The following is a 23,731-nucleotide window of genomic DNA, read 5'->3' on the forward strand; positions in this document are numbered from 1 at the left end:
GAGGTGAGGGTCTGGACTCAGAGCAGCTCCGATACCCTGATGATGGTGTGGAGACTTGGGGGGGGGGGGGGGGGGGGCTGAGTTACCAGTTCTAGGAGAGCACCAGAACAGCAGGTTAACAACCCGCACACACACACAGAACTGGAGCCAAACGCTGTGGAAGAGGCTGGACTTCTTCTCCCACCTGGAGCAGCCGGGGTGTTGGGCAGATGTGTCAGAGCACTGTATTGCTGGGAGGAAATCTTTGACTCCTGGCAGATCAGGGCGCCGCTGGTGTCATGGAGGGGGCGCAGCCTGGTGAACCCACTTACATGGACAAAGATGGAAACACCTGAAGGCGGGGGGTACACGACAACACGTTCTAGAAAAGGGCAGCAAATATTGACGCTTGGTACCAGAAGCAGGTCAGTGATTGATAGCAGATCTCCGACTCGATGTCTTGGACACTGTGGTGAAGAGAGGAGCAGGAGACGGGAGGTCTGCTGGACAGACCAATGGGCCCCTTATGGAGGAATTCCCATGATAGACACACAACACTGAGGACCCCTGGGACAAATCCACAGTATTGTTGAACTCTGACTGTACCTGGCTCATATTTGTACAAGAAACAAACGACTACTACTATAACTACAAATCTTGAACAGAAGCCACTGGGATAAACTCAAAGAAACCTCCAGCATGACACCGTCTTTGAGAAGGACTCCTCCCACAACCTCACTGTGTCGAGATATTAAATCATGATTCAAAGCCCGACGTTGCTCTCAGTCCTGTGCTGAATTTAAATTTTCACCCAAACGAAAGCTTCATCCTGCAGGTTCAGAGTAGCACCTCTTTCTGTTGGAGGACACATTTACTGAATTTTCCACAGAAAAAACAAACAGGACCACATATGTGGCGAGCAGCGATGGTCAGACCAGGACACAAGAGGCCTGCTGCAGAGCGACAAAGGCTGGTAAAAAGCTACAGGTAGAGGAGGAAGTGAGTTTCGTGTGTGTGTGTGTCTCTTTAAGAGCTGGAGTGTGCTATTGAGCAGGAGGAGGAGGGGGGTTGGTTGGCTGCATTGGAACAGTCCTCTCTAATGAGCAGATTTTCTGGCACACACACACACACACACACACACACACACACACACACACACACACACACACAGATCCAGAGATCCAGCCATAGGATAAGAAGGGATTCTGAGACCAAGACAGCAGGCAGGCTGTGCGTCAGCCGATGCTCCAGAGGGAAACATGGAGACGGGCAGGAGATGCTGAGGAGGACAGAACAAACCCTAACAGGATCATAAAGATGGATGTTATCTCATCACACTGAAGGAAACCCACACAGAGGATAAACCACTTATGGACGCAGTGGATTAAAAACCTACAGACAGACTGAGGGACAGGAGGACATATTCATCAATTCACTTGTTTATTTTCATTGTGTGTGTGTGTGTACGCACTTGCTGCCAGAAAGAGAGAGAGGGAGAGAGAGAGAGTGTGTGTGTGTATGTGTGTGTGCAAGGCAGGAGACTGCATTGCTGCTCCCCAGCACCACAGGAAAGATTAAAAAAGAAGCCAAGCACCTTATTTGTTTAATTCTGTAGTCTCCTGGCATGTGTGTGTTCTTTCCCTGTGGGATGACCCAGTGTGTGTGTGTGCGTGTGTGTGTGTGTGTGTGAAGACTGAGAAGTAGAGGATGGTAGAGCCTGAATTATGCTACTGATTACAGCCTGAGTTATCATGGTCTTTTTGATCATCAGAAGTGGGACTGATGAAAAAATACACTTCTGAGGAGTGTTTCGACTCATCCGGCAGCATGTCGGCGCTCCGGTTGTGATCGTATCAACCCGGCTTCTATGTTGGAGGCTTGCCACCAGGGAGACTTCTCAGCTCTACCCCAGAGAGGTGGAAGCATCATCAGGTAGGACGCGGCAGGAAGCAGGTGCCGGAGTGGAGGAGTTGTGTGTTGCAGACTGTGTGGGCAGGCCGATGGAGCTGCCTGATGGCTCCAGCTCCTGCTGAGGGAGGATAATGGCAGCTCTGGGCCCACCCTCCTCCTCTCTCACCTGCATCTGCCACAGAGAGGCTGAGAAGTCTTAGTCGAAGCAAAAGAACTCATCAAGAGGATGGTGTGAACAGCATCTCGCCAACCATTCCACCACGCCGGGTGACCCCGGATTCCCCCCATGAAGTTTTTCTCTTCTCTTAGTTTGTCATCTCGTCTCTGCAAACTAGCTGAGAAGTGAGGGTTCTATTTATTGAATTGTGTGGGAGGTTTTCCCTCTCCCTCCCACTCTCTCCTCCCCCTCCATCTCCTCCACCCCCACCCTCACCCACCTCCAAGCTCAGCTCCATGGATTGGTTCTAGCACCAACCTGTCCGTCTTTTTTATCACTCTATTTTCTTTTTATTTTCTTTTTCTTTTTGTCGAGGCTTCAGGGGATTTGCCAAGACCTGTTTCATGCATGTCCACTGGCGGCAGGTTCAACTTTGACGATGGGGGGTCATACTGCGGAGGGTGGGAGGAAGGCAAGGCGCATGGCCACGGGATCTGCACAGGACCCAAGGGCCAGGGTGAGTACTGTGGGTCTTGGGCTCACGGCTTCGAGTTACTGGGCGTCTACACCTGGCCCAGCGGGAACACCTACCAGGGCACCTGGGGTCAAGGCAAGAGACATGGCGTGGGCGTGGAGAACAAAGGTCGATGGGTGTACAAGGGCGAGTGGACACACGGCTTTAAGGGACGCTATGGTGTACGGGAGAGCACGGGGATGAGCGGGAAGTATGAGGGGACGTGGAACAACGGGCTGCAAGACGGATACGGGACAGAGACGTACTCGGACGGAGGTAAGAGCGGGAGTGTGTGTGTGTGTGTATGTGTGTGTGTGTAACAATACAGGTGAAACTGTCAGTCAAACAGTGATATGTGTGACTGACAGACAGCTGTCCAATGTCTTACTGGAAAACAAGGACATAAGGAGTTTAGAGGTCACCTCAGGTCAATGTTCTGTTCATCTCTTCATTCTCTCTCTCTCACACACACACACACACATTTTCCCTCTCTTTCTGCTCAGTTCTCCGTCCTTCTCCTAATTCCCATCCCCTCACTTCTGTTATATGGGGGCAAACTGTGTATTTGGAGGCCTTAAATTCAGGCCACGCAGTCTTAAGGGATGAATAAAAGGTTAGCAGCACAAAAGAGGACAGAAATTCCAAAGTAAAAAGTCCAAGGAATACAGAGTGCTTATAAAAATAATTCCTGGAAGATTGAGCACAGTAGGCAGGTTAAGCCTGTCTTCACCCGCAATTTCCTCGCTAAACAAGACAGTGCTACTGTATTACTCCTGCGTGTGATTAAATATTTCATCAAACACACCACAAAACAAAAAATCAATGTGTGTGAGCTATTTAGGAGGAAGCTCTTAAAAATTCTTTCACTTCAAATAGATTTGGGTTATCGAATGGAAGAATAAATAGTCCATGTCCATGTCGGCAGCTCTATAGGGAAAAACCCTAAAGTCAGCACGTCAACGTTAAAGAGCAGAGAACCTGAGAGTGGAAACTCCCATGCTTCTAGGCAACAGCACTGCTGCCATTTTGGACTGAATAGGTTAATGGAAAAGCTCAGAATAACATCAACAGGCCACACAAACATGACCAGGAAGAGAATGGGGACTTGTTAAGTTCCAGACCAGCAACGTACCGCAAGTTCAGTCCAACATGGCGGCGAATGCTGTGTACTGATGGTGCAATGGCACCAACAAAGAACTTCTTCACTTCTTGTCAGTGTAAGTTTTAGAGTACTTGTTTGCCATCATGGTGCCAGCACACTGATGCTGAGCTGGCTTGTGTCGTATGCTCAGGTGTGCTCATCAGCATGAAACCGCCGTGTCCCTCACCAGCAAATGACCGTGGTCACTAGGAGTGTGTCAGGTGCTTGAATTCTGTTTCATTGAGTGTCACATTTCCAACAGTGAGTCAAACCAGACCACAATCATGGCTTCCCAGGTCAAAAAAACATAGATTTTATATACAGAACCAGAGGGGGAATGCAAATAAAAAGCAAGTGCAGTTGAGGCTTAAATTACAACATCAATTAAGTCAAATGTCACTTCCATCCGCTGCTGAAACACTTGAGCCTGGAAACCTGGGAGAAGGAAGAGCCGTCTGGGATAAGCGCATATTTTCATTTGACACGGCAACACTATAGACTGTTGTTATCCTCAGTGATTCATGAAATAAGAAGAGTGAAGTCCCTCTCCATCTTTGAACCATACTGGCCTTTTAATTTTGCACTCATCACCACTGATCTCACCCTGAATTTGAAATCAATGCTTTCAATGTCATCGAATCACTTTGAGGAACTGAAACTGGGGCTCGGTTCACTCACTGTTAATGAGACACACACCATATGGATTTCTGAGTAAAAATAGAAACACACACACACACACACACACACACACACACCCTTACTTACACACTGTGCATGCAGAAATGCATACACAGGACCTGGTTGTGGATGCAAGCTGAGCAACAGAGCTGACGCTAGCATGCATGCCGTCAAAGCCTCGTTACATAACTCTACAACTAGCAGGCCGTTGTACCATGCCGTTCTGGACCACACACACACACACACACATACGCACACACACACACACACACACACACACACACACTGGCCTGACAATATTTGCAGATGAGGCTGGTTTTACAAGTTGAATGAGGACAGGAGGAAAAGTCGGCTTGATTTATAACCAGATGGACTGATGGGGGGGTTGTTGAACAGATACAGGGCCACATTCTTACCATACGTAGTCTAATGCTTCTGTATATAAACATACAAAAATGCAGTGGAAATGCATTTTGAGCAGCGTTCCTGAGGACATGGCATCATCACCGTAAAACTAACCAATGAAAATGAACAGCCTCAACATGTGAATGCTCTTCAACATTCAGTAGCCATGTGCTGTCCAGCCCGCAGGACCGGCTCTCCTACGACCAGCTTCCTGTACCTGCTTCTAGTGATTTTCTCTGGGCTCATTTTTAGCCCTGAGTTATCTTTAGCTCCGAGCTAATTTGCTGTGTTTCACACTGTATTCTGGGCTCTTCAACAGTCTTGGCTGTGAAACCTGATGGAGAGACTCTCATTCTGTCCTGGTGCAGACACACTACATTTGGACACAGGTTCTCACAGAGGAGCTAATCAAAGACCGTAGAGGGCAGGAGGCTGCTGCTACTCACAATATCCACATCTGATAGAGGCAGAAATGCTAACGCCGCTAGCAACTTCGGACATCAAACGCTTATCTTTTCCCTGCTCAGTAACCTGCAGAGCTCAGCGCCTTCATCACTGAGCACTAACTAGCGCCAGTGAGTTGGCCAGATCTTGCTTGTTGCTACCGTGAACGAGTGCTTAACTTCTAGTGTTTCAGAGTGTTTTTATCTCCAATCCAAGTGTTTGTGGATTAATCAGCGTGTCGCTGGATCCTGAGGATGTGGATGTCATACCGCAGAGGGCCTGGAGAGCTGGTAAACCGACGACTGGACAGTTTTGCTGTTGTTAGCCGCCAGTCTCCATTAGCTTCACCCTACGTATGTGTGGCATCACAAAAAAGTGATGCCAATATGGACTGATGTGTGGCAGCTCTCCACAATATCAACATCCCCACCACATCTACCATCGTTTGTGTTCACATCTACGGTGCAGCACCTTCATCTACGCATGAACATCCCTCACATTCATGCGCTCACCCAGCGAGCTCACATCGCTCTGCGTTTGCCTGTATTTTGAGTTCTTATATGTCTATGCTTGCCACCCCTCCCTTGAAATACGGAATCGTTACGTTATTGGGAATCAAAAGTTGTGTTCCGTATTGAACCAATACATAATACAGTTTATTCCGTCTTTCACAACTGTCCCATTGTCACACACACACACCCGCGCACATACGTGGACACTGAACTCATAATAATGAACAAAATAAAGGACAGGAAATATTAAAGACAGCAAAATATGTTATCTGCCTGCCCTGCACTGCACAGCCCAGCCCCTTTGCGCTCCACTTCCTGGTCACCATTCGTTGCCTAGTTACCTCGCTCGCTCTGCTCAGTGCACCGCCACACATTTTAAAAACAACAACAAAGATGTCTTCGACTTCTACAGCAGACGCTTCGTTGCCTAGTTACAGATCCAGAGACCTGACCTGCTGAGATCGACATAAATGGCCGTTTCTACCGTGACTCTGTTGTCTGTTTCTAGTTTACGATGACCAGCTCAGGTTCAGCCTGTCTGTCCAGTCATGTTTACCTGTTCAATGCTAATAAAGCACTTTAAACTTTAAATCAAAGCATTTTGTTTTTCATATAAAAATAGATACATTTTTATGCATCTTAGGAGTTTTGGGGATGTCCCTTTTTTTTCTGCCTGTGCGGCTTCGGGCGCGTCCCTTATTTCTATTTCTGAAAGGTGGCAACCTTATATATGTAGGACAGCTCAGGCGGCTACCTCGGGTTAGCCCTCTGCTAGTCGGAGGTGGCCGTAGAACGTCGCAGGTACAAGCTCGCTACAGTCAGGATTCTCTGCCTCCTCCACCTTTTGTGCCCCTGTTGCTACGTGAAGCAATGACCAGGTGCGGTTGTGTGATGCCCAAAAGCTGCAACAGTGACAGGGCTGCACAAGTGAAGGCTCAAGCTCAAGCCACGCCCCCAACACTCATCTGCAGTCAGTCGCCGGATGGTGCAGATACAAAGTGAGCAGGGCAACACAAGATGACCAGACAAAAGGAAGAGAGGATGGTGAGAACATCAAGACACGCCAGAAAACATCATCAGTGTTCAACACTGCCGCCGCCCGACCTGTTTACACGTGTGACCCACATGGCCGACCTGGATCGATCAGTCACAAGACTCCCTAACACATCTAAAACCCAACAGGGCTTCATCATGTGCGATGGCTGATGCTTCCCAGGCAGAGACGCCAGGGGAGGCTTCCCTGCACTCTGGCCCTTCTGGTCTTCCTATTCTACCGTATCGCTCTCTGCAGTGGCTCCTGTCTGCCAGGCGCACTGACTAACGTGTGAATGTGTTCAGGGTATTTCTGTAAAACAGAGCGCTGCTCACTGGGAACCAACCCTCACTGAATACAGGCTAACACGTAGCAAAACAACAATCACAGAAAGTTTCCTATGTGGGAGTTTTACTCGTAAACTATTTTGAGTATTTCTGACTTTTCTTGAGAATTTGATGTTAGATTTACTAGAAATGTATACATGGACCTTGTTACCAAGGTTGTCTACCTACATCTCTCTAACATGATTATAAATGCTGATGTATAGAATAAAAAGACACAAACGGTCCTGAAACGATGAGGTCAGCTCACACCGACATTCATCATAATGTACAATAAGTAATTTAACAATGTAATTCATTAATAATCAACACAATTCTTCTTCACGGGACTCCCTGGATGTCATGGAACTTTATTTACTGTATGTCAGCATATACATGACATGCACAAGTTAAAAAAAACGGTAGAAGTTATGACTAAAGCATGAAAATCATGAGGTGGACGTAAATTCTACCGAGTGACATCATCAAAGACGATATTTGAAGGTCGAGAAGCATCGGCCTCAGCTAGCCCGCTCCACGCCTGTGTTTGTTAGCGTATCTCGGAGACGATTAGCTTTGTAACAAAGATTTATATTATCTTGGATAACTGATGGGTCCTGGATCCTGCAGACTGACAGGTTTAGCCACTAGCGTTGTTTCTGGAATGTCATGAACAAATTTGAATCAAATGAATGCATTTGTGATCCAGAAATCCTATTTTATGATCCAAAGTTTGGTTTGTCTGGAGTTATGAAGGGTGAGGTGTCAGGGATGTACTGGGTCGTGTTCTTGATCGGTGCTTCTGAGGATCGGTTCTTGGTGGTTGGGAGAACATTTGTGAATGGACTTTGGTGAAATTAGCCGCCTTGCTGGAGGCATGTTGTCTTTTGAAGGGGTTTTACATGTGATTTTGAAATATTCCAAAAACCAGAAATAGACACTGATGAAAAGACGTCGGCCAGGCAGCTCTCACGCGCTCCTCAGGGATGTCCGGGGCCGTAAGAGCCAAACGTGAAGAGCCGCTGTGCTTCCTGCGTCCGTGTGGACCAGGCGGTGCACGCATCAGTCCCACTCGGCCCTCCACGCCACCTGATGCCACATTTGAAGGAAACGCTCTTCTGTCTTATCGCTGCTGTTTGGTTTCGTATTCTTCTCCTACGCTCGCTCTCCTCCCACCTCTCTCTTTCCTCCCTCGCTCCGCTGCATTTCCACTGAACTGCTCTGTACAGTAGGGTTTCCATGGCAACGCACACCGACATGTAGCAGGTCAGCGTGTCATGAGAGACTCAGTACCTTGCTGCTATTGGCTGTCCAGCAGGCCCTACCAGGCTCTGATTGGCTGGCTTAGCCTTCCGGGCTAATGGTGTTTAGTGAGATGAGAGCTAAGCTGACTGATTAGCACACACGCACACAAACACACACACACACGCACACAAACACATTAAGAGAGTGAAGTAGAAAATTCAGGAGAGCAATAAACAGATTCAGTTCTCATTTTAGTGAGAGGGTGAAGTGAATCGCGGCGAGAGGCAGAGACGATTACTGTCATGGTGTTACACACTTGTAACAGCTAGAGATTACAGCGCTCGTGCTTGTTGTGTCTGAGGGCTTAATACCACCACTACACCATGTCAGACACACAGAAACTGACCTAAATATCCGTCTTCCACCTTGTAGAAGACGAAGACCTCAACAGACGTGAGAAGGTTTCTGCATCCTGCCACTATGAAGCAACAGACTTGTGGTCACCCAGATACGCCCTGGACCTCCTCCTGCTCTGCTAGCAGAGGCAGGTATCAGCACAGGAGTCACTGCACCTCTGGCCACGCGCCTCCACGTGCCAGCAGGTACAGCGGTTGATAACATGGTGGAGGACAAGCTTTGGCAGCAGGAAGCAGCTTATTCAGTGTGAGGGAGGAAAGTATACAACGACTGTGTTTCTTCTGTGTTCCTCTTCCGTCTATGACCTTCTGTAGTAATAGTAGCTGCTAGTAGCTGCTAACCTTCAAAATAGTCATGATTAGTGTACTACATGCTGGTACTACAATACTATTTATTTATCTAGTTGTTCTTATTAATGCATGTAAACAGGACAGTACACATCCATGAACATTTCAGCTTTTGCATCCATGTAGATACGCCAGAGTTCGCCAGAAGGCTCATTTTTATCCGTAGCCCTGGCAGGTCGCCCCCCTTTACACAACTCATAATACACTACATAAAACAATACATCTGTGCACAGCAGGGGGAGTGTGGCTCAGAGGCAGAGTGGCCGGCAAGCAACCAAAGGGTCGCTGGTCCGATCCCCACTTCCCCCGGTGACCATGTCCAAGTGTCCTTGAGCAAGGCACTGAACCCCTGACTGCTCCTGATGGCCCTGCGATGGACTGGTGACCCGTCCAGGGTGAACCCCGCCGCTCACCCAATGTCAGCAGGGATAGGCTCCACCCCCCACCCCCTGTGCTTGGATGGCTGGGCAACACAATACTTTTACCAGTTACTTCCATAAGAATATCAACACAATATTGAATAATCATCCACAATGTGGGAAGAAAAACGGCTAAATATTAGAGCAGCGCAGATCAGTAATTCAGAAAATCCCAAGCCTTTCACGGCGCAACAGAAACCTGTGCTCCATCGCCGTGGAATTCAAGTTCTGATGACGAGTTCCACAACACAGTGTCAATATAGTATTGATTTATTGCCCAGCAATACTTGGATGACATCGCATCGACTAGCTTATTGTGATGTACTTCTATTATAAATGACGATTCTGACTAGCAGAAAGTGGTCACTCAGTTTAGCCTGGTGTTATAAATGGAGATCAGCTATAAATCGGAGCAAAGCACAAATTATACAGTTTAGCCAGAGGGCCCCAGTAAGTGGAGTAGGTTTATTGTTGTCAGTCTCCAGACTAGAATGTGGATGTATGCACATTCGTGCATGATGGATGTAGGACTTGTTGCCTCTGCTCTGACCAGGCTGTTCGTATCGGCGCCTGAGACGCTTCGGTCAGATTCTCCTTGGACTGTTTGACTCCAGGAAGTTCATCCATCATGGCCAGTGTTCGTACTTGTCAGGCTGGAGTTTCTATCGTTACTTATCTTTGTAGTAACTGGCGTGGGCTGAGGAATTTCCTAACATATTTAAGTAAAACTGTAGTGAAGGCACCAGTGCACAGTGTTGTGAGCTGTTGGGAAGGAGATCTCACTTAAGAAATCACTCTGAGCAAACACGAGAATGTGTCTGACTTTTTAACAATAAATTCTTCTATCGCTACCTCGTCTTCTCAGTTGCTACTGAATGGTTTATTCTCATGCTTTGTTAGCCAGAGGCTTGCAAAGTTCCACATTACTCTTGTTTAGCCTGAATTTTGGGCCAAACTCAGCTTTGAAAATAGTTTTGATGTCACAAACTATGCTTGTAGCCTCGCATCTTCAAGTCAGACTTTCAGATATTCACGGTTCTGCAAAGTGAAGCTCAAACATTCAAGAAGAAGAACTCCCTTCTGTCTTTGTTCCCTGTGAAAGGGCCTGCAGGTGTTTCTCCTCCTGCCGATGAACTGCCGTCTCTCAGCCGACAGACCAGCACGATGTGGACAGAAAACTCAAAGAACGTCAGTTACAAAATGACAAACACGGACATTTTCAAATTTTAAGGGCAACGGCACTTTCTTTTCATTTTTTTATCGGCAGGGAAATAATCCTCAAATGGAAATCTGAAAAACTCAGACAAGCACAATCTCTTAAACCGATAACGGTCTCACTCAGTGATTTACACAGACAGCTTTGAACCGATGTCTCCTGCTCTCATCCACGTTCAGCGCTTCTGCCACCGATGGCTAGGCCGGTCTGCTGCTGGTCTCCAGGACGCGGCTCCTGTCTTGTCCTCCTGTCTTTACTTTGCATGCTGAATTATTACTTTTCTTCCCAGCTGAGAGTGTGAGACAGCTGATCCTCTGTCCCAGGACAACATTCTGTCTCTCTCTTTTCCTCTCTTCTTCACTGGACAATCGACATTACATCTTCTGGCATTCAGCGCGCGCGCACGCTCCCACACACACACACACACACACACACACACACACACACACACACACACACACACTGTTCTGGGAGCCACAGGTAGAGTGGAGGGCATCGAAATGACAGGTTTCCACAACGTGAGACGTACACACGGTGTATTTAGGTGACAAATTCAAGGGAAACAGAATAAATGAAAAGCAATGACGATTTGTCTCACGATGTCACTTCCAAAGTTCTATTTTTGTGCTCCATTTATTTCCCATTCATTCATTGCAGTAAATATTTGAGCTGTTCTGGTTCTTCATTACTAGAATTATGATTATGATTGTAACCCACTTCTACACAGCTACAATTAGTAAAACAGACCAAAACTTTGTCTGCTTTACTCAAAAGAAAGACAAGAATCATAGAATAAAGGGGTGTGAATTCAGACGGTGTCCAAGATGCAAATGAATTCCAAGAGCAGAGTCACACTGGGAAGAACGTGGCGACACGGTAGAGCAGAGAGCAGCAGGAGGACGACGCCACTGACAGCAACAATAACAGTCAAGCACGGGGGGACTGGTGGGACCACGCTGGGACGAGCCCACCTTCCCCTCAGGTCCAGGATAATTCCATCCTTATTCACACGGAGGCAAAATGATTAAGAGGGAGTAAAATTACTGGAATCCTTTGAAAGGCCATCTGAAAAGGGTGTGGTGTGCCGGTGTAGCCCATAAATGGAGGGTCTGAGTCCTCCTCAGCATCTGGACGCCACTTAGGCCACCGCCAGTTTGATCTTACGTAATGGGAGGAGTCTGGTGTTGGTGTGAAGGTTAGTGGTGCTGTCTGAAACATAAACTCTCCAAATATCTCTCCTGGACGTCTGCCCCGCTCCGGCGCTGGCACTACGATAACGGGACTCACGAGAGACGGTGGAAACGTCCATTGGAGGACCAGCAAGGGCAGAGCAGCAGCCCCTCCTCTGAGCAGGCGTCTCTGATGGGTGAATATTGTTTCATGGTCCCAGGTTGTTTTCTTTTACCAGTTTCCCCATCGGATTGAAATGAATGAGTTTGCGCTGCTGCAGCGTGGGAACGATGTGGTTTGTGGGACAAAGCTGCCAATGATCAGCCCTAAAACTCTAGGTTGCTCATTCACGGCAGCGCCAAACCAACAAGGTTTATTTGGCCCAAATCCAAGTGTTTGTGGGTTGCTGATCGTACGTCTGGATTACGAAGACGTGGAGAGCTTGTGAACGGACGTTTCTGGAAAGTTTTTCTGTTGTTAGCCGTCAGTATCCATTAGCTTCAAGCTAAATATACGTGGCCGGCTCTTTCTGCATTCTGGAGTCACTGAGAAGTGATGCAGGAGGGAGAAAGCACGTCTTTGACTGTGAAACAAGGCATCAGTCAGTCATGAATAACAAAGGTCGGGAACAACAGCCTCTTGTGCTTTTTCTTAAATCCATAGTTCGGAGGTGTGGCGTGGTTTAAAAGGGAGTTTGCAAGAGGAAGGGATGAGTGCAGGTGAAACCGTGAGGTAGGGTGTACAGGTGCTGCCTCCCTGGAAGGAAACAGGGCCCCGAGGGACAGACGCAGAGAAGAGACTCCGCATTTGTTGAGGATACAATTATAAATTCAGCTTGGGGGCTGGCACATGGTCAGATGACTCTGCCTCTCTGATGTTTCCGCAGCTTTGATCCCGCCACGTTAACTCTTTCAGCACGGCAGTAACCTCCAGCCTGTGCTGCAGCGCTTCCTGATGGCCTCCAGGCACAATCAGTGACACGGCTTTGGCGTGTGAGTGGTGAAGCGGAATCCCCTGTAAGCTCCGGCCTCGGTGCAACTGTGGCAAGTTCATAGTGGAAATGAGGCAACAAGAGAACACGAGCTGGACACGTCTCTCTCTTGCTGTGACCAAACTCTGCACCTGATCATCATTTGTCCAGGTGTGACACAAACCGTGTGTCTCATGAAAACATTCCACTTGACGGTGGAAGGATTTGATTTGGAGGGAATATCACCACCAGCCGCTCCTCTGCAGATTGTATTTTTCAGCAGCGTGGAGAACGACAGGCAGCCTTGTGCCCCACTGAATATTTGATTTGCTGAGGCATTACTGACTGAGGGTGGTAGAAGCTTCCAAGAAATCTGGAAAAAGCTCAAACCCACACATATTTATTCACTTACTCTGTCAGTTGCCAGTTTCTTACGTAGACGCGTAACTAAATTAAAGCAGTCAAACAGCCCAGAGTAAATCATGGGGAGTAAAACCTTTACGGGCGTTTTGGAGGGACGGCTGTTTGCTGTGTGCACCGAGACGTTCGTCTGCCGTTGAGATACACATGACAACAAACTCACGTTAGTAAATCTGCATATCCTCATGCGAACCCGGCTGGAAATGTTCCATCAGGAAGATGTTCTGAGACGATTTGGAGAGTGTTCATTCTCCAGAAACATTCTGAACTGGTTTGGTCTGAATAAACATTTAAGCTGACAGGAACTTGATTCAAAGTGATTTCACATCCTTTATCTGAGAGTAAAACATGACCTGTGACATTAGAACTTTTGGCCTGCTGGGTTCTACTTTAAATTCAATACATACAAATGGATCAGGGTTAGCATTCACTGGAGGTTCAGGGTGGACTGATCCGATTTTGGTGCAGGTCAAAGTTCACTGTGACCAAACAAACTACATATCAGCCTCTAGAATTCACATTCTAATTATGAGAAAGTGTCACAGAAACAGCATGAAATAATGAAGTGGTGGCATTTCCAGAAAGTCAAGGGCCAACTTCAAAGTGACATCATCCCTCCCTCCCTCCATGTTCCCCCTCTCCTCCTGTTGAGGGTGGTGGGGGTGGAGCCTATCCCAGCAGCCTTCCCCCTGGACAGGTCACCAGTCCATGGCAGGGCCAACACATAGAGACAGACAACCATTGGCTCTCCCAGCCACGCCTACGGTCAATTTAGAGTCTGGATTAACCTGGTCCCTCTTGATGTCTTTGGACTGTGGAGGAAGCTGGAGTACCAGAGAGAACCCAGCAGGAACAGGGAGAACATGGAGACTCACCCAGAAAGACCCCGTGCTGCAGCCGGGGCTCCACCCACAACCTTCTTGCTGGGGGCCACGGTGAGGACCACTGCTCCAGTTCTATATTCATTTATGTAATTTTTTTGTACATCTCAACCTTATGGTTGGCCAAATTTGGCCCCAAGGCCCCACTTTGGGCAGCCTGGGACTAGAGAATAGATGACATCAGAGACAGCTCCCCACAGCTATGGTCCAACCATGAGGTGTGTGTGTGTGTGTGTGTGCGCGCGATTGTGTGTGTGCGCGCAATTGTGTGTGTGTGTGTGTGTTCTTTGATCTGTCAGTCATATGGCTGTGCAGATGTGTATGTACATGATAAAAGCCTGAGCAGATGTGCTGGCCAGCTGTTGGCGACAGGCGGGTCTGTGTTAGTGTGAGAGACTGCACGGGGACGAGGGGCGGCCATGATGGCGAGGATGGGTCCACGGCGCTCATTGTGCTGGTGTCTCCTCCGCCCGCGCGAGTGTGTCTTAGATGTGAGGATACGACTGGCTTGTGAGATTGGCTTCATTCATCACTTCCCACTTCAGTGACACTTGAGCCCACGAGGGAGATGTTTGTGTGTTTTTTGTGATACAGACGGAGAACGGTCCTTATATGGTCATGTCGTTTGGTGGAGCTAGTGCATTTGCCTCCGAATGAATCAGAGTGCTGTTACATCAGAGGTATGGGCAGACGGGATGGATCACTTGTACTCCTATTGGAACACACACTTCCGTTTGAGTGTGTGTGTGTGTGTATATGTGTGTGTGTAAGAAGAGAGGAATGACGCAAACACACACACACACTGAGATGCCCTACTTTTCAGAAACATGGAGATATAAGGACTTTCATGCAGCAGCAGTGACTGTGTTATGCAACAAGACTCGGCGTGAATGAATGGGAGGAGACAAAGTGACAGGCCCCTCCCATGTGCAGCCCCTCAGATTAGCGCTCCCACTGTCCTCACACTACAGGATCCAGGCACCTCCAATACAAAATATCCATAAATCTTATGGAGTATAATTGAAACAATGCCCTCCCCCCATCCCCTGCCTCTGACAGCAATCAGAAGCTTTCACAGTAAAACTGCATCAAAACCAGCAGGGATACCTCCACCAGCCACGCCCACTGTAGGAAAAATAATAGTATCTTTTATATGTTAACAGATTCTTTCTTGACCAAACATTGGTGGAGGAGGTTTGTGGGAAATCAGCCTCATAAATGCTGATAAACAGCAGGGCAAACACAACCTCCCGGTCGAAGCTCACCACAAAGAAACTGGACTAAAACTAAAAGAAGAACTAAAAGAGTCTGAAAAGTGACTGAATAGAAGCAAGATGAGGAGGACTAAATATGACGAGAACCAGCAAGACTGGTACCAGTGCAGCTCCTTCAGCCATGGACTATACGGCAGATTGACGCTAAATTAGCTGCTAAGTGCTGTGGCGATAGAGTGAAGCACCGTCACGGTAATAAAGACGACCTGCCGTAATGAGGCACCCAGCCGACAAAACTCAGCAAATGCTTATTTTCAACATGTCTGACAAAGGAAACATGCGCGTGCTCACCTTCACTCATCATCCAGTGGTGTAAGAACCATTTGCTTCCCCTCTGAGCGTCTCAGGTGGGTTTGTAGGAGTCAAGGGAACAGACAAAACACCAAAACTCAGGAAGCTGAATGGAGAAGACAGAATGTAAACCATCCAATAACAGCCTGCCTGTGCAGCAGAGAGGGTTCTCAAGAGTTCCTCGTCAACATGGGAGACATTGTTCGATGGTGCCAGACACAAACAGCAAAATGGGTTTTTTTTAAACTGCATTAAATGTGTTTCTCTTTTCCCAGGAACATTTCAAGGCCAGTGGGTGGGTGGCATGCGGCATGGCTATGGCGTTCGCCAGAGCGTCCCCTATGGCATGGCGGCCGTCATCCGCTCCCCTCTACGTACCTCCATTAACTCTCTGCGGTCCAGTTCAGAGCACAGCAACGGTACAGCCTTGTTGGACCGGTCTGGTGTGGTGGTCACGGTTCCTCCTCCGGCTCCTGGTACCTTGTCCACCAGCGTCTCTGTGTGCAGCACCGGCAGCAGCGGCAGCAGCCCCGCAGTGTCCCGAGGAGGCTTCGTCCTGACGGCACACAGCGAGGCTGAGCTGCTGAAGGGGAAGAGGAAGGGCGGGCTGTTCCGGAGGTCCATCCTGTCTGGGCTCAAACTGAGGAAGTCTGAGTCCAGGAGCTCGCTGGCCTCTCAGAGGTCCAAGCAGAGCTCGTTCAGAAGTGAAGCTGGCATGAGTACCGTGTCCTCGGCTGCATCTGATATCAACTCCACCATCAGGTAATGGCGTGATGGAGGGGCTGGGTGGGCTCGGTCCTACAGCACATGACAATAGTAGTACATGTAGTGAACTGCAGTAATGGACAGAGTAACAAATATTCAACCTTCTGAAGCCTCTGGAGGCTCAGGGAACACGGGGGACCCCTCCAGGTTGGCGCAGAGACTCAGGCGCATGCCAACAACCGCGACCATAATGCTGCAAGTTCCCCGCGTACAATAATCTAATGAATGGTGAATTATTTTTGCCAAATTTTCAGTGACATCACTGGTTCGGGGTCAAGATCAATGATCGCGGTGCTCCGCCCAACACAACCGGAAACATACGAAAAAATGGTTTGACGGTTCTGCTAGAAGCATCCCAAGATGTTGCTGAAGATAAAGGTGTCCGAACACGGCAGCACATTTCTAGGCATCTCGCCTCTCTCTGCTCTCGTCTCATAGTTACGTCACATGGGTTTACTGCAGTACTTTCTGTATCAATAAGTACAATTTTATCACAAGATCAGCATAGACAAGCTGAACCTGGAGAGAGGAACAAATAAGGGAACAATAATGTAGATGAACAGTGAACCCCAGTGATGGATTTGTTGATTATTCAAGAAGTTTGGCTTCGATAGGAATTTGCATGAACAACCAGAACTCTAATTTAATTAGCCAAAATGCTATGTGTGGCTAATGCAGGAGATGCATGAGTACTATTACGGACAAGGTAGGTGTACAAAGAGTATTTGAGAAAAAAAATTAGAAATCAGTGATAAATGCTGTGAATTCCTTCTTTTTTTTGTGAGAGCGGTGTTGGAGCTTTTGACTCCAGCACCGACGGTGACGATGCTCTCAATCTCAAACCAACAGGGAAATGACAAAGAAAATCCCACCACTGCTAAAATGTCAGAATAATTCAGGGCTTAATTTACCTGGAGGAACTCAAAAGTGAGGGGAGGATTCTGGGATATGCAGGGCATTTATGTAAGTTTGTGGTAATGATGCTGCAGCCGGTCAGCATCTATTTTTAATGTAAAAGGCCTTTTAAGAGCAGCTTATTTGTCCCCTTTACTAACCAGGAACTGTCCTTCATGTGGAGGACATCAAGACAACAGCAAGCGTCCGTCCTACTTAAGTGTCTTTGAATTAGCATTATCAACGTAGCCTGAACGTCGGTCAGAAGGAAGGGTTCCTGTTTTCCACAGCGTTACCCGATGATCAGCTTGTTAGCGCTCCGCCGGCTGCCCACTCTGTTTTTATTTTTACATTTCCAGTGTTTCAGGGTTAGTCAGAGTGTGGACATGCTGGGGACTTCTCTGAATTACAAATGATAAGTAAAAGGCTTTTTTAGTCTCCATGTGAACTGCTGGCTTCAGTGTGGTGAATCAATCTCCTTTGGCGTCAAATTCCAAGAACGCTGGAAAGAGGATACTTATTTTTAAAGGCATTAAGCAGTACAACACTGGAAACGTACCTGTAGAGACAGAAGCTTTAATCTGCTTGTTGGCAATGTGGCTGACAGCGGCTTATCAACTCGGATTCATTATCGGATCATACAGAGGGAAACTTCCAGGTTTTCCTGAGTGAATCGCAGTAGAAACGAGCACAGAAGAAGTTCTGCCATGTATGAATACCAGACAAAATACTGCATAGAAGTTATACCTGTGCTTACTGGGAGGCACATGATAGGAACACGTTACACTGGTTATTACTCCTATACTGGGGATTAATGGACTCAAGCAGGCACGAACAAAAAAGCAAATACTTATGACCGTACTGCCTCTGACCACAAGGGCGGAGTGTAACAGAATATCATACATGCTTCATACTTGTTTGGTTTCATTAAAAAACGTTTTAAAGTGACAGAAATTTGGATTTTTACTAAATAATTGGTTTCACTTTCTTCATCAAACTTTGTATTCATATTGTATATTAAACTGAGATATTGTTTATAGTGGTGAACAGTGTTGGTTGTACACAGTGGCGATTGATCGTATCACAACTGGAACCGGATTGGAATCAAGTGGGATACAACTTGAGTCAAAACTTTATAAGTTTGAATTTAGGAGAGCAAAGGGTGGGAATACTCCTTCAAAAACCCATTCAATTCAGAGTTAGAGCACTGTTTTAACCTCACCGCAGCTTAGCTAAGTTGATCTTAGCTTAGCATGGCCTAGCTTAGCAACAAAGGCTGGAATAGCTGGTTCCTGCCAGCCTTCATGTGTTTGTTCCTCTCAGAACAGAAACTAAAATATGTCTTCATCTTCCCAGCCTTGGGGATGCAGAAGCAGAGTTGGCCGGTGCTGATGATGATGTGGATGCCACGGCAACAGAGACCTACTGTGGCGAGTGGAAGAACGATAAGCGGACAGGGTTTGGTGTGAGCCGGCGGTCCGACGGGCTACAGTACGAGGGGGAGTGGCTCAGCAACAAACGCCACGGCTACGGCTGCACCACCTTCCCTGATGGTACCAAAGAGGAAGGGAAGTACAAGCAGAACATCCTGGTCAGTGGCAAGAGGAAGAACCTGATCCCCCTGCGGGCCAGTAAGATCCGAGAGAAGGTGGACCGAGCCGTGGAGGGTGCACAGAAGGCAGCTGACATTGCCCGGCAGAAGGCTGAGATCGCTCTGTCCAGGTAGAGGCTCCGGTTTGGGGACAAGTATGTGTGTGTTTGCTGAAAGGTGACCCAGAATGGTCACAGAACTTGAGTTTGCTGGGTGGTCAGTTTGACCAGGTTTACCTACAAAAACATCCTGTTGGGCGTGCATGTGTTGTGCTTCCAGGGGCACAGTAGCAGGGGGAGCGTGGGACTCCCTCAGAAGGCTCCTGTAGGACCCGGGACCTGGCGCTGCATTCTTGCCTGCTTCAGGCTGAAATTTCCCCAATAAAACACAAAACATGCGAGAGGTCAGACAGTCTGAGGCTGATCAGCACAAACTCCTCGGAGTCGATTTCAAACCGTGTTTCGTGTTATTCTTCTCGTCCAGATTCCCTGTAGATAACCAGTGATTTTACAGTAATCCACCTTCACTCACCAGTCGACCAGCTCAGACTGGGCTGTGTTACTGGGGCCAAATGGTGTTGACTCTCAGGGACATGAAGCCAAGATATCACACATAATGAGATCATTCAGTGGGAGGAGTCAGCGACCAGTTTGTCTGACTACCCAACAGCTTTTAACAGAATCACCTGAGAACTGACACTGAAACTGACAAACGGTGCACAGCCATGACCATCCACTCCAGAAATGGAGAGAATGAGGAACAAGTCACACAGGCTGCTCGTGGCGGCAAGCTGACAAAAATGAGAGAGAAAATGGGGGGGGGGGGGGGGGGGGGCATGGATCAGTTCAGCTCTGATTTGGGACTCAGCATCCTGTTGTATAGTATGGACTGTATGTCTAGTATTGAACCAGGTGCTACGGGGCAGAGGAGCTGAACCAACACCACAGCAGGTACAGTCGGCCTCAGACCAGATGTGGTGAGCCAGGGGGGCCACATGCCCTGCGTAGGCCAGATGTAATGTGCTGGCAAACAGTTGAGGCAATAAGAGTCATTGCTGTCATTCAAGGCCAAACCTGGATCTCAGGAGGTCTGACCTGAAAACTAATGTGGGTCAGATGTGGGCCCAGCGGTACTTTCTATCTGGGCTGGAACGAAGCGGTATTGGTCCTCTACGAAGCAGGACTCTGGTCCTTCAGAGCCTAATTCTCACCTCCAGTGTTTTCAGAAAGGTACTGCTAAGTTGTTTAGTTGTTGGGCCAGCAGCACCTCCCAACTACTGCACCCAACCTCCCCCGTCACGCATCTGCCAGCCAGGGGGGGCAGCCGTGCAGTCGCTAAGATCAGTTCCCTAACCAGTAGATATGCTATGACATCAGGATTTCAGGAAATGTTTGAAAGCAAAGATTTCCTACCTGAGGACTCGTTTAACCCTCAGTTTAGTCTTGAGGCATCAAGAGCCTTTCTTAACTGAGGCACAGCTGCTCCCCCCGAGTGTTGGTGCTGTCACGCTGGACACGACGTTTCCAAAGATGAAGTATATTCATATCCACCGTGGGTCTGTTGAAATCCTTCCATGTTGTTGTTATTTGTGACATGACAGTCTTGTTGCCTTGACAACCATTAGATGTCTTGTTGTTTTAAACAGAGAGAGAGAGGGTGGGAGTTACAGGAGTCAGAAGGATCATCTCCTCGCTTCTTTAATCTCTGGGTCACGTCTCCGTATCATACCTGTGGACCCCCCCCCCCCCCCACACACACACACACACACACGCCTCCGCACCTCTGATGGGTGTGAATTATGGAGGACGTTATTGCTGCCTGATTAAGAGCAGGATTACGGTTGAGGTGAACTCGGGTTAAGGAGGTTATACTACAAGTGAAACAGCGAGGCCATCTGGAGCTGTTGATGACCCTGTGGTGGTGGGCGTGGCCTAACATTCTCTACAGCCCTTTCTGACAGGAATACTGAGCAACTTTTGTTTTTGTTTTTCATTTCAAGACTCAAAGCAGGATTTAATTAGCTGTTGTGGCCCCCGTTGTCTTGGATTGGCATTGATGTTCCTTCACCAGAAGTAGGCTTGTGACCCAGTTTGTTCCCAGATCTGGTTACTTCAAAGAACCGGGTTCTAAGGTCATGGTAAAGGTAGTTCCATGGCAGCACTCGCTGTCAGAACCAGGGCTCCTAAGCGTCGTGCTACATTGCAGCGCAAGGAACAATGTGACCTGTTGCCCTGCAGCTCAGGCATCCCTGTGAAAGCTGCTGGTTCCATGGAGCACTCGCTAAGCTAAGCTCAGGGAATCTACCTCCTGGATCCAGCCCTGCGCACGCATGGGAGAGGTGTATTGATCTTCTCATCCTTCACTTGGCAAGAAAAAAATGATTGTGTTTCCCCAAATGTCACAAGCTAAATTTAAGGTGCTGGTTTTGATGAAACCGATTTGAGGATTTTTATGTTGAGACTCAACATAAAAGTCAAAACTTAATTTTATTTTGGCTTGAGTCCAACTTTTTTCTCCGGTTGTTGTCCGGCTTGATTTGCAGTTCAACTTGCAGCTGGAGATCATCTCAACTAACAGTTCATTTCAAGTGCTCTGTTTTATTAACTTTATTTTAACTGTGGCCTCCTAAAAAAGCCAACGTCACGATCATCCAGGAAGCCTCCCATCGGCCAGTTTCTCCTCTCACGATGAGCTGTGAGCTCAGAGCAAAGACTGAGCTTTGGTCTGTGGTCTGACTTTTTCTGACACAGGAAGAGCAGAATGTGAGAGGCGAGCATTCCTTTCGCTACTGACACGCTATCCTTGTGCATGATTTAGTCTCCGAAGCGTGAAAAATAGTTTGGGCATTAAGTGACGCGACAGCTGGCCTCAGCTGATGGTTGGTGACAGTGGTGTTTGTCTGATTGAGGGTTGGCCTGGGAGCAGATCAATGAAGTAAGAACAGTCATAGTCAACAACCGTCTTATGGATGCGCGTGCGCATGTGTGTGTGTGTGTGTGTTGTGTTTGTGTGGAGGGGAAGTCAGAGTCCATATGATGACGCTGAGGGACAAAAGTGACGAGATAGAAAAGAGGAAAAAACACAGAATAAAAGAAAAACACAGGAAGAGTGACAGAGAGCTTCATCCTGAAGTCACTGGGAGCCTGAAAGAGAGCAGTGGCCAAGCTACCATCTCTCTCTCTCTCTCTCTCTCTCTCTCACACACACACACACATACACACACACACACACACACACACACTCCTCCTTACGTTAGGCTTACAAGCTTACGTGTAAATGATGTGAATGATGCTGCAGGACACGTCTGTGTTTGTAGACATTGCATGCAAGGGTACGTGAGCTGAATCAGTAGAGAACTGATCCTATTAGTCCTGGTGACAGCCCTCCATCCGCTGGGGGCGGAGCAACCACCGCCACCAGCTGCTCACCTGGAAGGAAGGAAGACAGGATGCTCGGTTGATGTTAAAGGACACTTAATTTGCACCAAAAGATGCACACATTTAAGCTGCGTTCATGAACAACCGAGAAGTGGGAAAGTCCCATCCTCCAAGGTGGGAGAACGCCTTGAGCTCAACTGGGATGTCACAGGGAAGAGGAAAGTCCTTGAGAGCTCCAAGAAGCAGAGAAGCTTTGAGCAACACGGCGGCTGGTGTTGAAAGATGAGAGGGGCCTACGATCCATGCAGAAATAAAATCAATTTGTTCTTCAAGCTCACTCACACATTCTGATGTCAAACGAACCCTGAAGCAACGTTCAGGAATCTGACTTGGTCTTGGAGCGAACATAACGTAGCCTTGCAACTGCCTCACATGAACTGTCAGTAGCTGGTAGGAGTCAGACGGAGGATTGACCTCTTGTGCTGTATTTCTCACCTGTTGTTGTTCATGACAAGGCTGGAACTCACCTGTCTGTATTCTGACAGCAGAAGTCGCAGGTTTCCTGGGGGCCACCATGTTGCCTGTCACTTGTTTTTTAATAAAAGCTATGAAATGGAGAGAGCGACGTTTCCAAACAGGAACTTTACCATTTCCCAGCTGTCTGAATGTAACAGCTGACAGAGCTGCCTTAGTAATGATTTTTATGTTCTTAAACAGCAACAACCTGCAGTGAAAAGCCTGATAGACGGACCAGACGGAGGCAGTGTGGTCTCACGCTGCATGGATGTGTAGTTCTGGTCCTAACAGTCTGACAGACATTTTTTCTTTTGTTCCATTTTGCTGTTTTTTTTCTCCTGAACGTCCTGTTGCTCCTGCTGGCTTCAGTCCTGACTGGTTAGCCTGCAACATCAAGTTAGCCAGCATGCTAAACTAGCTTCCGTTGATCTGTGGCTGTCTGTATGTTCACGGATCGGGATTATTGTCCTTGAGCAAGATACTGAACCCCTGACTGATCCTGATGGCCCTGTGACAGCCTGGGGACCCGTCCAGGGTGAACCCGCTTCTCACCCAATGTCAGCGGGGATAGGCTCCACCCCCACGATCCTTAACAGATGAGCGGTGTGGAAAATGGATGGATGGATGATAGCATGATTTCTAGCATTACGTCTAGTGAAAATGTTATAATAGTGTGAAATATAGTAAGTGTTTGTTTCCAGATGTGCTGTTAGACATCTGGCGTGCCGTTATAGTTATAAACCCATTAAAGTATCAAGAGCAACACGTGCAGACCTCCCTGAACATTTAGCCGGAACACGAGCAGCTGCTGCTGACGCTGTTTAGGGGAATTTATCCACTT

General features: G+C 47.8%; 1 protein-coding gene and 1 long non-coding RNA gene across 2 annotated transcripts in view; one reads left to right on the forward strand and one right to left on the reverse strand.

Moving 5' to 3' along the window:
* The window catches only part of LOC147258158 (uncharacterized), a 65,740-nt gene extending 49,491 nt beyond the window's left edge, over positions 1-16,249 (reverse strand). Inside the window, exons 1-2 of the long non-coding RNA XR_015116906.1 lie at positions 16,126-16,249; positions 15,748-15,853 (exon numbers count right to left, since the gene is read on the reverse strand). This is a non-coding gene — a long non-coding RNA (uncharacterized LOC147258158). The remainder of the gene's footprint in view (positions 1-15,747; positions 15,854-16,125) is intronic.
* Positions 1,118-23,731, forward strand: part of jph3b (junctophilin 3b) — a 46,515-nt gene continuing 23,901 nt past the window's right edge. The window contains exons 1-3 of the mRNA XM_086208080.1: positions 1,118-2,837; positions 16,023-16,509; positions 18,763-19,128. Of these exons, the coding sequence (XP_086064206.1) occupies positions 2,456-2,837; positions 16,023-16,509; positions 18,763-19,128 (1,235 nt within the window). The 5' untranslated portion in view covers positions 1,118-2,455. The remainder of the gene's footprint in view (positions 2,838-16,022; positions 16,510-18,762; positions 19,129-23,731) is intronic.

This window comes from Aulostomus chinensis, chromosome 7 (genome assembly GCF_037954235.1).
Source record: "Aulostomus chinensis isolate RoL2024-O1b breed Wild chromosome 7, RoL_Achi_v1.0, whole genome shotgun sequence".
NCBI classification, from domain to species: Eukaryota; Metazoa; Chordata; class Actinopteri; order Syngnathiformes; family Aulostomidae; genus Aulostomus; species Aulostomus chinensis.